The sequence below is a fragment of the Physeter macrocephalus genome, chromosome 6 (assembly GCF_002837175.3).
Source record: "Physeter macrocephalus isolate SW-GA chromosome 6, ASM283717v5, whole genome shotgun sequence".
In the NCBI taxonomy this organism is placed as follows: domain Eukaryota; kingdom Metazoa; phylum Chordata; class Mammalia; order Artiodactyla; family Physeteridae; genus Physeter; species Physeter macrocephalus.
The window spans coordinates 89,914,766-89,929,250 of record NC_041219.1 but is presented as its reverse complement, the minus strand read 5'-3'; the positions used below and the strand labels follow the sequence as shown (position 1 = coordinate 89,929,250).

Sequence of the window (14,485 nt, the reverse complement as noted above, 5' to 3'; positions counted from 1 at the left end):
GAATATATAAAGCACAAAAATTAGTAGTTTTACATTTGCTCTCCCCGGGGGTGGGGGGAGAGGGGAGGGTTCTCACCTCCAGCCGGCTCCCCCATGCCCCACAAGACTATGTACAATCCCATGTATAAATAGATAAATACCCCCCACCCTCCCCGCGCTGACACTAAGCTCCCCCAGCCCCACATCACCACCCCTTCCCACCAGACCAGCAGCAGTTTGGTGACGGAGGGAAAGTGGGAGCTCCGGGCCACACCCTGCCTCACTGGGTATGGGCATGCCACTCAGGGATAGCCCTCACCCTACCACCCACCCACCCTATCCAGGGGCTGGAGGGCAAATGGGCTCATGATGGGGTTGGGAAAACCGGAGGGAGATATCCTGGTCCTAAGTTTAGCACACCCCTCCTGCCCCCATGTCCAGATGGAGAAGGAAGTCCTAGAGCAACTAGGGGCCAGTCATCCCCAATCTTCATCATCATTAGCCTCAACCACCATCCCATGCCCGTAATTAAAAACAAAGATGGATTTTTTGTTGTTGTTTTTTCTTCTTCCTCCTACCCCCCTTCCACCCACTCAGAAGAGGGCAGTGAGGTGGGGGAGAGGGTTGGGGCAGTAGGGGGCTTGGAGAGGGTCTCACATTTCAAAACAGCAAAAAATCCAACACTTAAATGAGGTAGGTGTGGGTGCGGGGTCTCCTTGCCCGGCTTGCCTGGCTTGCCCTCCTGGGCAGCAGGGCGCCTCTTTCCCGTTCATGTTGCATTTGTCAGAGTGGAAAACAAGGAAACACAACCCATAGAGAGACAGAAACACAGAGGAGAAGAGGGAGACAGAGACAGATTGAGAGGGAAGGGGATGGGGGTGAGGGTGGGGGCAGGACCCGGCAGGCAGGGCCAGGTGTGGGACCCGGCCTTTGGGATTGTCAAGCTTAGTCAAGTCTCTTTGCAGCCTCGAGTTGGGCCAGAGAGGTCGGTGGGAGCAGCAGGGCTGTGAGGCCCGGCCACACATCCTCCTCCCCCCTCCCTGCTGCCTCCCAGATGCTTCTGGGTAGTTCCCAGCCCATATCCCCCTCAAACCTGAGATGCCCAATGGCTGCTTCTGTCTGACCCCTCCTGGAGCTGGGGGCAGAGATGCCAGCCTGGGGGCCAGTGGCGGGGAAGAGGGTCATCCCTGGTGCCCAGGGTGGGCTTGGCCTAGGGCCCTCTGCCCCAGCCTCCTGCTCCAGGGGCTCCGGTCAGCCGGCAGCCCCAGCCCTGGGTCCTGGCTCTGGCTGCTACCTCTCTTCCCCCTCATCCCTTTCAGGGAAGAGGTTGGGGTGGGGGACTCCCCTGCCTGGTAGCCTCAAAGCTTCTTAGTTCATCCATTTCCGACAATTCCAGGCTCCACAGTGGCAGGGGATCTTGTGCTGATCGTCCTCAAAATCAAACTGATAGTCATATGTCAGCTGGAAAGAGAAGAGGGCAGAATCAATGCCAGTCCCCCAGAGGAAGTGGGGGAGGGCAGTGGCCTTGGATTTTGACTTCCGGCAAATGGCAGAGAAGAGGGAGCTGCTTTGTCACTCACTGAGGGAGGCTTCCTCTTACCTCCTCTCCTTTGGGGATTCGCCGGCTGGAGATGATGATGATTTTGTCCTCCTTGTCAAATGTCACAACTTCCGCCACACAGTTAGGGGCACAGGAATGGTTAATGTACCTAGGCAGTGGGACAAAGTCAGAAACGCCGAGCAACTGGGTCGGAAGATTCTGGTTCCTTGTTGGCCCACCCCCAGAATGCCACCCTCAGGGACTCTTAAATCCCTTCTTACTCATCCCTCTCTCACCTGGCAGGGCCTCCGGTCAACGTAGCATCAATGACATGTTCGTTGTTTATTCGAAACATGTATATGCCTCGATTCTAGAAAGGCAGAGGTTGCAGAGGAAGGGGCAAGAATATCAGAGAATGGCAGCGGTGGTGGCGAGATCAAGGAGTGGACTTGGGCAGTGGGCTTATCTTCATTTCTTATTCTTCCGTTCTCCTGCCTCTCCCCTCCTCTTCCCACAGCTTTCCACCTGCTCCTCTGGCCCCAGTCCTGCCCCTTGCCCCTTGCCTAAGTGTGGACCACGCACCATGATGGCCCCTCTGCCAGCCCATACCTGCTCCTCATAGATTTTCTCCCGCCGGTTGGCCACCTCATTGCGAATGATGGTGCCAATGTACTCAATGACCATTGTGTGCTTTTCTAGGTCCTTGGCCGCATAGAGCCCCAGGCCCTGGATACGGGAGCGAGCCAGATATACATTGTTCTTCCACTCAGTGCGGAGCCGCCGGTACTGAGATGACTTCGAGTGCACAAACTGCTTGCTGTACGGGGTGTTGGTCTCGCCTGTGAAGGTGCTCTGATATGCCTTGGACATGCTGGTGCTGTTCAGAGTGTGGGGCCTGGGAGGTGATATAGTCCGTGACAAGACAGCTCTCCCCCAGACCAGGCACACGCCACCCGCTTCCTCCCTGGGATGTGCAACGCTCCAGTTAGGGGCATGTGCTGCCCTGGGAATGGAGTAGAGGCATCTGAGTCTTGGCTTTGGTGAGGCAGCAAGTAGCTATGGGGACCCTTCCAACAGCCTGGGTGGCAAAGAAAGCCCAGGATGGGGGTGGGGTGGGGCATGGAGGAAGGGAAGGGGCACTGATTCCCCTACACTGAGCCCGCTCTCCCATCTCCCCACCTTCTACCACCCTCCTGCCAAACCAGACTCAAGGCCATGCTCAAGACCTCTGGGAGGTCTTCCCCAAGCAGCCCAGGCCTGGAATTTAAGCTCATGATTTGTTCAAATCTGAGTCCTACTTCCTGCTCATACTGGAAGCTCTGAAAATGGGGGCCATGTCTACCACATTGGGCTGGCTTTTAATTAAAATTGGCTCTGAATTCATAGCCAAAAGGTAGTATCCTTTCCTTTCTTTAGACTGTCCTCTTCTCTGACGTAACATTGGGCTCTGTGCAGATGGCTCAGTGCAGGGGAATGACTGCTGCCTAGGAGGATGCCTTTTCACCACCCTAGGGCACCAGCCAAATTCTTGCCCATCCCAGAGCAGTGGTTTTCAAACTGATTCTTTTTTATACAGCAGAAATCTTTTTGTTTTTTCCTTTAACAAAACATTACCGGAGCTCCCATACATAAACTAGATGGAAACGGAACTCTTCTGGTTGAATCCAATTTGGGGAAGGGGGAGTTATGCATGGAGAGGGCCAAGTTCTGCCTACTCAGTTTATGCGTTCCAGGCCTTTCTGGCACACACAGAGTTTGAAAACCACTGTTGTAGAGCATCAAGGACCAGGGCTGGCTGGGGTAGAGTTTGACGCTCTACGACAGCCTGAGGAGCAACCGAAGGCCTTCAAGAAAGCCCTCCTAGCGTGGATTTTGCCTCCCTCTACCCAGGGACCAAGGTCAGCCTACTGTGGTACACGGCAAGAACAGTGGACCACAAGTCAAGAGATAAGGCTCTGGTCCCAGCTGTGACCTTTGTCTAGTCACTTAATCTTTCTGGGTCTCAGTTTTCTCAGCTGTAAAATGGGGATCATACCACCTGCCCTACCTACCTCATAAGGTTGTTGTGAGGATCAAATGAGATAATGGATGTGAAAACGCTTTGAAAAAAAAAGTATAAAGTGCTATACAAATGTAAGGTTTTATTATTTTTCCTATTATATTCCTAATTATTTATTTTTGACACCAACTCAGCCTGGGGAAGGGAAGGCGAACCTAGCACCCAGGGGGCGTCTGTCTGAGGTCTGGGAGAATCACAGGCCCCCTGGGAGCAAAACAGGAAAGGTAGGTGGTGACTGGGTCCTTTATACATTTCATATGATTTCACCAATGTCTACCCAGAACCTCCCCAACGGCCATTCCCAGGGTGCCCAAGATAAGTCTATCTCTAGACTGCAGGTCAACCCAGAATACCTGAGCAGGCTAGGGGAGGAAAGGGATACCCTAGTGACACCTGCACACCCTCTAATCAGGAGGCCTAGAGTGAACCCCCAGTCTCTCCAAGGGAACTCTGATCTGTAACCCCGAACACCTGTAATTGGCCAGAGGGTCCCTACCAACCCCCCACAAGCTCACCGTTTGTAGTGTGTGAGGATTTTAGGCTCTGATCGAGCACAACCAGTGGGGTTGATCATGAGTGGCAGCTCCATCAGGGGGTGGCGTCCATAGCGGAATAAATAATTTTGACAGCTTTCCACTCCAGGCAGCTGTGGGCACAGGTCATGCTCACTTTAGCCTGAGCACTTCTGGGGCAGAACCAACCTTCCCCGTGCCCACCCGGCCCCACCCCTGGTCCCTTCCTTACTGATTCAGCTATGCGCAGCACGGCGTGCACCGTCAGCCCAAAGAGCTCCTCGCCCTTCAGGTACTCAGGGAAGAGCCGCAGCATGTCAGCCTCTTTTCTCATGGCAGCCACAGGCTCAATGATGCGATTCCACACAGCTAAGAGGCAAGGAAAGAGAGCAGCCCTCAGAGGCAACTTCTGCTCACTGACCTCAGGCCTAACCTCCATCTGAAGCTACAGTTGTTTTCTGTAGCCTGCCCACCTTGCTGTCAAGAGGGTGTGTGGTTCTTCAGGAGCCCCTCTTGGCCTCCCAATCTCAGTCTCCCTCAACAAGCCAGGAGGCTTCCCACCCTGGAGGGGCATCAGAGAGCCTTGTGACACAGAAACATGAACCCAGGGCCCAGGATACCCAGCACAGGCATGTTTTGGAGTTGAGAAGACTTGGGTTCAAGTTCTAATACCGGCCATGGGACCTTAAGGCAAATACTTAAATCTCTCCACTACTCAGTTTCTCTGTGTGTAAAACTTGGCAGAATAATAGTACTCAGCTTGCAGGGTTTTGTGTGAACAAAATAACCTACATAAATCACTCAGCTTAGTTTATGGCACATGGCGCATGCTCACTGCAATGTAACTCTCACTGTTACTTTTATCAGTAACACTGAAACTGAGATCAAGATTTTATCCAGGGAAAAGCAACCATAAGGAACTCAAGGCTAGAATCAGGTTGGGTGAGCTGGAAGACGGAGTCTCAGAACTGTATCCTTTAGATCCACTGAGTTAGGAAAAGGAGCTGACATATGTGTAGTCAGACAAGCAAAATATCCTCAATCACAAGGGAATTCAAGGTGACTGAGCGGTCAAAACACTTTCTCTGGAGATCTTCAAGAGACCTCTGCCTGCCCTAAGAGGGGGAGAAAGATCACTCATGAGGAGCCTGCAGGTCTCTTCTCAACATCGTAAAGGGGAGGCTGGGAGACACTTGCCCAATTCCGTATTACCACTTCAAGGGCCCCGTGCTCACCCTGGGGAGAGGCGTCAGTGAAGACCAGGTCCTCCAGGCCCTGCTCCATGACTTTGATCACAAACTCCGGCCGCCCGTTGTTCTCGCCGATGGAGCAGCGGTAGCAGCAGCGGCGGTTGTTAGTACGGAGGCTCCAGTAGATGCGCGTGGCCTCGTAGCCCACGGGATAGAGGGCGGTGGCACTGTGGAAGTCGGCCATCTGGTGGGGGAGCAGCTGTCCGATGGCATGGAACACAAGGCCCCCCACACGGAACATGTGCAGCCGCTCCCCCCGCTGGATGATGCTGGCGATTTGCTTCACCTCATCTCGCTCAATGTAGACCCGCCGGAAGACAGCAAAAGAGCTCAGCTCCTGCTCACAGGGCCCCTTGATCTTATGCATCGGACACAGCATGGTCTTGTCCTTGAAGAACATGCACTTGGCGCGGATGGCGCAGGCAAAATGGTAGACGTTGGGGCAACGCATGCGATTGCAGCTGCTGGTGGCACCAGTGCGCTGGCACAGGGAGCACTTGGTGAGCAGTCCTCGGTGCAGGGCAACCTCCACGTTCATCAGTGCCCCACCCTGGGTCTCATATACCTCCGTGGACCACAGGGCACAGTTGAGGTGCACCCACAAGTCCAGGTCCAGGTTCAGCAGGCGAGCGGGCCCATCCGTGGCCCCATCCCCCTCCTCATGACAGAAGCAGCAGCGCCGCATGTCTCGAGGCACCTTGTCAGGTCGCAGAGCCGTGCCAAGCTGCTCCATAAACTCTGCCACTTCCCGCTCATCCTCCTGCCGCGCACCACCCTTCTGGATGGTCAGCAGCAGCCGGAGACGCTTCCAGCGCACCCCCTTCCACTTCTTGAGGCGAGGGGGCCGGGAATCTTCGCCTTCTTCAGAAGGCCGGGCTCGGGGCTTGGGCCGGGCTGATTCAGGGGACGAGGCGAGTGGCAGAGGCGAGGGGACTGGTGGCTCAGCTGAGGGTTCAGCTGGAAGTTCAGCCAAGGGTTCAGCAGGGGGGCTGGCAGGAGAGGGTGCCAAAGGGGAAGGGGGTGGGGAGGGTGCTTCAGGAGGCGGGGCCGAGAGCTGCCGCACGTCCAGGTTGGAGACGTTGTAGGTGTAGCTGTGCTGGGTGGGTGGCTCTGGGGCGGGGCTCTCCTATGGGAAGACGCCCTGTACCATTAGTGCCAGCTCCTCGCTGAACTAGTCACCTCTCTCCTCCCACCCAGATTCCACTCGCCCAAAAGCCCTGTGCCTTCTCGGTCCTAGCCAGATAGCCACCCCTTTCCCGCCAACAGACCCACCTGTTTGAGGAGACTCAAGATGTCTAACTGGCTCTTGAGGGTGTAGCCGGGCAACACAGCATCAAACTGCTTCAGCCAATCAGGGCCAGCTTCTGGGCTCTTGCCTCCCAGACCCTTTTCTTTGCCACCTGCAGAAGGAAGGGGTCAGAGCCTCCCACCAGAATCATTCCCTGCAGGTCCCAAGGAGTTTTCCTGCCAAACTCACCAGGGCCCTCAGCTTCCCCCTTCTTAGGCTCAATGCCTGCCCGGGCAGGGCTCTCTGGGAACAGCACCTCATAGGAGTTGGGGATCTTCATGCTTAGTAGCTCTGCCACTGCCACCATCACACCATTCAGGTTCTGCCAGGGCAGGAAAGGGGATGGGACAGCCGTGTCAGCAGAGTGTGTGGAGTGAGAACTACCACCAGCTCGGTAGGGACAAGGACACTCAGAAGGCAACTCCCCAGGTGGCCATGGGCCATCAGTCTTGCCCCTGTGCCATCCAGCTCTTCTCATGCATTTCCTTTATGGGTAGCCTCTCCCAAACCACTGCGGGCACTAACGGGAGCTCCACAGACAGAGACCTGTGTCTACTGGGTTTGGGAAATGACACACACTACATCCGCTACTTGGAAATTCACAGTACACGTTAGCAAAGTGAAGGATCTGAAGAGTCTTGTAATAAAGAAACCTGTTTTGCTATCTTAACTGGGATTTCCAGTTTCCTTTGACCACAAAACCCTGATAACATTTTCAAAAAATCAGAACTCCACCCAGTGTGACTGGGGACATGCTGTTTCGTAGCACTCGTCGCATTATACACACTCTCTTATTTGTTGACTTGTGTCTCTACCACTGAACTGTGAGCCCCTCGAGGGCAGGGGACCCCTTGTGCTACATTTTTCCTAATCCCACAGTCCAGCTCAGGCTTTCGTACACAGTAGGTCCTCAATACATAGTTTTAAATGACTGTATTTATCCAGAGAAGCTCCCGGGACTGCCCACTGACCAGCATCCCCTTGGCCCCTGAGGCACCCCCAGGAACATACCTTGGCAGCAGCGGCAGAAACCGTCAGCATGACTGACACCTCGCTTCCTTTGCCCTTTTCCCAAGTTGTGGCAGGCAGCTTCCCAGGGGCCTCCAGATCCAGGGCCCCATAAGGTTTGCTATCTGGGAAGACTGAATGAGAAAGAGGGACCTGTGTAAGCTCCAGCTGCCTCTCTCCCCAACCCCCGACAATGCAGCCCGGCCTGGCCAGGACTGGTCCATGCCCAGAGCAACCTCTACCTGGGATGCTGGCCCGAGGAATGATGGGGATGACGGGGGAGAGAGCCCGGTCGTCCTGCTCCCACCGGCCTGAGCCCAGCTGAGGGAAACGAGGAGCTTCCTCCCCCAGGATGCTCTCGGGGGACGAAGCTGGCACAATGCTGTCAGGAGAATCGCTGTCCTCGTCACTCTCCATCCTGTGGGCCAAAAGCAGACGTCCATTGCTAAGGCCCTACAGATGCCACCTCCCAAATCTAGAGATTAGTAGATGTCACAGCCCTGCTTGAAATCTGCCACTGTCCAAGGGAAAAATAAGGCGACCTGCCCGCGCCCCAATTCCTCATCCCCATTTCTGGCCCCACCCGCACCTGACATCCTCAGTCTGATTGTGAGGGGGCGTAGGCAAGGCGGCCAGCAGGTCTAGACTCTTCACCTCTGAAGCATCTGAGGGGTAGGTGGGAGAAGAAAAGTCAGGCTGAGGGTGGCCAGAGCCAATGGTGCTTTCGCCCACATGTTTCAGGCCTAACTAGTACAAGACCTAGCTTAGCTATCATGACCACTGTCTACCCATCCACCCACCTACCAGTTTAGGGCAGACAACCTATATTTATTGAGCCTTTCTAAAGAGGTACTCTGTAAGTACCTTCTTTGTTTATAGTCCTTTAGCGACTCCATTAGGCGAGCACTATTTTTATTCCATAGTGAGAAAACTGAGGCTCACACAAGTCAATCAATTTGGCTGCAGTAACACAGCTAAATAAATGCAGGAGCCAGAATTCAAATCCAGATCTGACTGTAGTTCGTACCCACCGGGTAAGGAAGCTGGGCTATTCCCTGTAAGCGAAAGCTTCATAAATACTCTCCCTGTCCTGTTGCCTTTGCTCTAGACTCCAGAAGCCAACCCTTGCCTCCAACAAATCAGTCCTGAAGAGGCCCTTCTTATCTCAAGGACCCTGTAGTGTTATGCACACAGAGCAACACGCAACCCACTCCTATTTTAAACTGTACCACATGACCCCAGCCACCCAGACCTAGCAGAGAAGGAGAAGCTCACTCCGTTCCTGACTTACCCCTCAGCGTCCCTTCAGTATCCCGGGCAGAGGTGGCATCCTTGGGGTGCTCCCCCAGCTCTTCAGATGGAGTGACACCATTCACCATCTTCTGCTGCACCGATGGGGGTGGGGTGGGGGGCAGCGACGAGGGTGGTGTCGGCGGGTTACTCAGGTTATTCTGGGGGTGGGGTGGGGTGTTGTGTGCAAGATGGCATAGGGAGACTGACATGATCTCCTGGCCCTACATCATACCAGCAATTTCCACAAGTCTGCCACCCCCATCTCTACCTCCCCAGGAACCTCATCGTCCCCAAAAGGTATTGTCATTTTTCTGACCTTGGTAAGCAGCTGGGAATAGTAGTCAGGGCCTGTGGGCAGCACCCCACTTCCAAAGGCCCCCCTCAGCTGGCACTGCCCATTGACTGGGCAGCCGCTGCCAAAGGGAGCAAAGAGGCTAAAATTGGCGGTGATGGTAGGCTCCGTGAGGGGCAGCAGGGACAGCTCCTAGGAGGGGCAAGATGACAAGGTTGGAAACCTGCAGCGTGTACATCTCTGCTACTGCACAGTTGGGGGCCAGGCTGCCCCCTATCCTGGGATGGGACCAGGGGACTGGCTCCTGGGGGTCACCTGTTTCAGCTGTTTCAGCAAGGCCTCGCTGGCCCTGACCCCGTCCTCCTTCCGCAGCTTCTTTCGGGAGCTCACCAACCTGTCGCTTGCCTTCTGTACCCTCTTGGGCTTCGGTGTCAAAGGCTTCCTTGCTGCTGTATCCTAAGCCAGATAAACCCACAGTGAAGGCCGCTGTCCCCCTCAGAGCCCTCACCTCATTTCACCCAGACCTGTTCACTCTGCCCCCGGGCTCCAGGCCCCGCACTGTCTGCTCCACTCCAGCTAGAGTACTCACCTCCTTGTTGCTGGGGGTACCCTGTAGTTTCTGCTCCAGCCCAGCCAGCTTGCTGTCAATGTGCCCGTTGATCTCAGCTCGCAGCCCCTCGGGCCCCCGCCCAGTGCTGAGTTGCACATTCTTTGCTCGTAGAAGCTTCTGCAAGAGCAGATGCCCGGCCTCTGAGCGAGGGCCTGCCAGCAGGAGGTGGTTGCTGGTACCTGGTGCCCCTATTGGCTCCCCGTTGGCCTCCCTCTTCACTGCCTGGGCTCCCAGGGCACATGGCTCTTCCCGAGGCTCCTGCTTGATGCTGAGATGGGGTGGCTCGGGTACCACCTGCCCATTCACCTGCTCCAGATGCCCAGGTACCAGGCTGCTTTGGTCCGGCTTCTGGGCTTCCGCTAGGTTGTCTGGGGGGTCCCAAGGTCCCAGCCCCTTGCCAAAGAAGGTATCTGCAAGCTGGGCAGCAGCAGGTGAGACCCTCCCAGGAGGCAGCTCCAAGGGTGGCCCCTGGGGTTTTGGGGTTCCTGGTTGGGTGGTAGGGAGCTGGGCCTCAGAGGGAAGCTGGGAGCTCGGGGAAGGTAACTGTGAGGAAGGTCTCTTTGGCTCTTGGGGGCTGGATGGTGGAGGTGTGGGAAGGACAGGGCCAAGGACTGGTCCTGTGGATAAGGCTCCTTGTGGGGCGGGGAGCCGGGGTGGGCCCTGAGGTCGAAGCCCTGCCCCCAGCTCCTGAAGAGGGCCTGTCTGGGATCCAGGGAAGCCCCCAAGTTGGGGTTGGCGGCCCAGGAGGCCCTGGAGGGGAGACGGCTGGGTCCCAGGCTCCTGGTAGGGTGGGGCCTGGCGTACTGCCTGACTCTGCTGTAGCTGCCGCTGCATGAGAAGTGCCTGTAGCTGCTGCTGCTGCTGAGGACTCAAGTGCCGCAGCTGTGGGTTTTTGGCCAGGACTCCTTGAAGCTGTGCTCGAAGCTGACCCACTGTAGGCATGACCCCAGCCCCAGGCAGGCTCTGCCCAGACTGGGGGACAGATCCTGGTTTGGCAGGCTGTGGCCCTGCATTATTTTGCATGGGCCGCTCTAGTCCAAGGGGCTGTTGGGAGCTCAGAAGGTTCTGGGTCATGGGTCCAGGCTGTTCCCCTAAGGAAACAGAGGACTGGGCCAGCACGTGGGGCATAGGTGAGGCCTCAGAAGATGATCCACTGCCTGGTTGCCCATGGCTTCCCACACCCGCTGTGTGGAGCAAGTTAACTTGCTGCTGCTGTTGTCCTGGGAGCCTCAGAGGTGGCTGCAGCTGCACAGAGCTGGGCTGAGGCTGGGCCTGGGGTTGGACAAGGAGGAGTTGTGAGTCCCCGGAGAGCGAGGGCTTTACCTCCCCTGGTTCAGTGGCCACTGACTCTGGTACAGTCCCTACTGCTAACGGCCCTCCCTGATGCGTGGAGGGCCCCTCAGTGGCCTCTGGAGGAAGAGCCGCCTCTACAATGTTTTGTTCCTTGCCCGTCAGGATGAGGGTTGGGCCCAGGGCTCCGGGGCTAGAAAAGTGTTGCAGAGGCTTGGCCGGCATGCCAGGGCCGAGTGTCACTTGCTGCTGCTGCTGTTGCTGTTGCTGTTGCTGCTGCTGCTGCTGCTGCTGCTGTTGCTGCTGCTGCTGCTGCTGCTGCTGTTGAGGAGACAGTAAAGTTCGACTCTGGCTCAAGAGGCCCATCTGTTGCTGCTGTTGTTGAAGCTGCTGCTGCTGCTGCTGCTGCTGTTGTAGCTGCTGCTGCTGCTGTTGTAGCTGCTGCTGCTGCAGCTGTTGCTGCTGCAAGGAGGCCATGGGCTGAGCACTCAGTTTGGGCTGCCCACTGTGTGGCATCAGACCCTGCTGAAGATGGGAAAGCCCTGCCATGGATCCCTGCTGTTGGTGCTGTTGCTGCTGCTGCTGCTGCTGCTGGGATGTGACCAGCCGGTGTCCCATAAGGCCCTGACCCTGCTGTGCCAGCTGGGGGGAACTGAGCACCCGGGGCTGGGTCAGGATCACCTGTCTGTGAGGGCCCTGGGGGCCCAGAGCTCCAGGGTGCTGTTGCTGCTGCTGCTGCTGCTGCAACACTGCCACCTGGGCAGGGCCCAGCATGCCCTGGGGCCCCTGGGGTGGCTGGGGGGACAGCTGCTGGACCAAGAGGCCCTGATGGCTGCTGGGAGGCAGAAGCCCTTGGGGCTTGGGACCCAGACCCTGGTTTGCCGGTACCCCCGGGCCCTGTTGCTGTTGCTGCTGGACTGCCACCTGTCCTAGGAGGTGCTGCTGCTGCTGTTGCAGTTTCTGGGCAAGCTGCAGGCGTTGCTGCTGTAGCTGCAGCTGCCTCTCCTGTAAAAGCCTCGAGTCAGGTCCTAGGCCTCGAAGAGCAAGGTTGCCAGGGAAAAAGCCCCCTGAGGGGCCAGCCAGGGCCCCAGCCCCACCAGAATGTTGCTGTTGCTGCTGCTGGGCCAGGGGGGTGTTGAGGAAGGGGCCACCAGGCTGTCCCGGTAGTGCCATGCCCCCGGGGGGCAGGCGGAGACCTGCAGCTTGCCCCCCGGGGGGCCCCTGCGGTGGCTGCAGCCCATGGCCAGGGAGCAGCTGACCAGGAAGCTTGGTGAGTAGCCGGGGACTCTGGGAAGGGCTAAGGGCCAATACAGCTGAGTGCTGCTGCTGCTGCTGCTGCTGCTGCTGCTGCTGCTGCTGCTGCTGCTGCTGCTGCTGCTGCTGCTGCTTATTCCGATATTCTGCCATGAGATTAGTGTGCTCCTTCTGCTGCTTCCGGACCTAACATGGGAGGGTCAGGAAGGTCAGCCTGGAGCCTGCCCACCCATGCCATCCCTCTTCCCAGGCTCCCGGTTGCTAGGCTGAAGTCTGCCTTCCCCACCTGATCCAGCTGTTTCTGGATCTTGCTCTGTTGTTCTGTAACCAGCTTGAGCTTCTCAGCATCAGCCTCTGGGAACTCACGGCCAGCCTTTTTGGCAGTGCGCTGCTTGGCGCACAGAGCTTTCCGGGACTTGCGGTGCACCCCAATCTGCTCCTCTAGCACCTTCAGTTGCATCTGTAGGAGCTGCTGGGTATGGAACAGCCACTCCTCATACTGCCGCTGGTCAGTCTCATCTGGGAAAGGAAGCGGGCGGGTGTCAGGTGATCCAAATCCCTCTTTCCCCACATACCCCAAGCCACCTCCTTGCACACTCCTCCCCATCCCCATACTCACTGATCACTCCCTGGGCAAAAGTGGGTGGATTGGGACGAGGCTGGGAGGGGTCACCGGCACTCCGCTCCTGTGACGAGAGAGACTGCTAAAGGGTCACTGTTCTGTACCAGGCCCTAAGAAGGGTGGCCTGATGGCATAGGACCCAAGCTCCCACTCCCACCTGACCATTTATTTACCTGGCCACTCCCAGCTGCCACGTGGTTCTGCAGATCACTGCCGGGCCCCCCTGAGAGTCTCTGGGCTAGCAGGGACACTTGCTGCCTGGAGTCCGCCAAAGCAAAGAGGATGTGTCGGTGATGGGGAAAGTTGAAGGGCAAAGAGGTGGGACAAGAAGGAAGAAGGATCAGGAAGAACAGGGGAAGGATTGGAAAAAGAAAGGGCCACCCCTCCCACCCTGCAAGTCTTACCTGTTCATACCAGGTGCCACTCCAATGCTGCCCTGAGCCATCACCTTCTTGATGCCTTTCAAAGCAACCATCTTGGCCTTTGCAATAGGATCAATGATATCTTCTGCAGCAAATTTGTCCAGGTCTGGAGAGGGAGGACCCAAGTGAGCTGGGCATTAAGGTCAATGCCCCACATTCCATGTCTGCTGTTCCAACACCTTGACCTCCCCTAAGCCAAGCAGAACAATGGCATGGCATGGTGGAAAGACCACTGGACTAGGAGCCAGGCAGCACAGGTGACTCAGTTCTATTATTCACAGGACATGTGCCTCCGTTTTTACTTGCACAGTGCTAGGAAAAGGTACTCAGTAAATATCTGTTGAGCCAATATATCAATGTCGTTTCACCTCTATGGGCCTCAGTTTACTCTCCTATTTGATAGAGATCATGATTCCTTATTCTGCTCACCTCATGGAGCTACTGAGAGGATCAAATGTGACCAGAATACGAGTACACTTTATGACCTAGAAAGCATTCTTCAAAAGTAGTGTTCTCAGGGCAGCTAAGCGCAGCCCAAGAACCCAAGATGTGGGCACTGTGCCAAAGCCCAAAGCCAGAGCTGTTTTGGGCACAATACGCATCACCTACCGACCACGCTTTTGCCTGTCCAGGATGCTGGGTAGGAAAAGAGAAACCAGCAGCCACCAAAAACTTAAATCTTCCTAAAATCCTGTACATTGTATATTTCTCCACTGCTCAGAAAGCTTAACTGACTCCCTACTTGTTTTTCTTTTTTTGGCCCCGCCGAGAAGAATGTGGGATCTTAGTTCCCCAAGCAGGGATCGATCCCTCGCGCCCTGCATTGGAAGCAGTCTTAACCACTGGACTGCCAGGGAAGTCCCCTGACCCCCTACTTTTAAGAGGACTAACCCAACTCCCTCTCCTGGTTATTTCGAGGCAGTAAAACAGTTAAGAGGATATGAGGGCCAGGGTTCAAATTCCAGCTCTGTTAGTTGTGTGATCTTGGGCAAGTTAACTTAACCTCTCTGCCTCAGTTTCCTTTTCTATAATCCAAGGTAGTAATAGTACCTATTTAATGTGTTTT

The 14,485-nt window shown here is 56.1% G+C and overlaps 1 protein-coding gene across 7 annotated transcripts in view; it reads right to left on the bottom strand.

Moving 5' to 3' along the window:
- Nucleotides 1-216: 216 nt before the first annotated feature.
- Nucleotides 217-14,485, bottom strand: part of KMT2D (lysine methyltransferase 2D) — a 36,523-nt gene continuing 22,254 nt past the window's right edge. For 4 of the 7 annotated variants that reach the window (XM_028491368.1, XM_028491373.1, XM_028491370.1 and 1 more), the window contains exons 36-55: nt 13,402-13,525; nt 13,171-13,255; nt 12,995-13,076; nt 12,662-12,894; nt 9,811-12,561; nt 9,537-9,677; nt 9,246-9,413; nt 8,928-9,087; nt 8,226-8,301; nt 7,879-8,054; nt 7,640-7,770; nt 6,818-6,950; nt 6,613-6,740; nt 5,326-6,466; nt 4,323-4,459; nt 4,094-4,224; nt 2,129-2,414; nt 1,816-1,889; nt 1,580-1,688; nt 217-1,440 (exon numbers count right to left, since the gene is read on the bottom strand). In XM_028491368.1, the coding sequence (XP_028347169.1) occupies nt 1,348-1,440; nt 1,580-1,688; nt 1,816-1,889; nt 2,129-2,414; nt 4,094-4,224; nt 4,323-4,459; nt 5,326-6,466; nt 6,613-6,740; nt 6,818-6,950; nt 7,640-7,770; nt 7,879-8,054; nt 8,226-8,301; nt 8,928-9,087; nt 9,246-9,413; nt 9,537-9,677; nt 9,811-12,561; nt 12,662-12,894; nt 12,995-13,076; nt 13,171-13,255; nt 13,402-13,525 (6,359 nt within the window). In that variant the 3' untranslated portion in view covers nt 217-1,347. The remainder of the gene's footprint in view (nt 1,441-1,579; nt 1,689-1,815; nt 1,890-2,128; nt 2,415-4,093; nt 4,225-4,322; nt 4,460-5,325; nt 6,467-6,612; nt 6,741-6,817; nt 6,951-7,639; nt 7,771-7,878; nt 8,055-8,225; nt 8,302-8,927; nt 9,088-9,245; nt 9,414-9,536; nt 9,678-9,810; nt 12,562-12,661; nt 12,895-12,994; nt 13,077-13,170; nt 13,256-13,401; nt 13,526-14,485) is intronic. The other 3 variants (XM_028491371.1, XM_007107503.3, XM_028491374.1) reach the window with 2 other exon arrangements.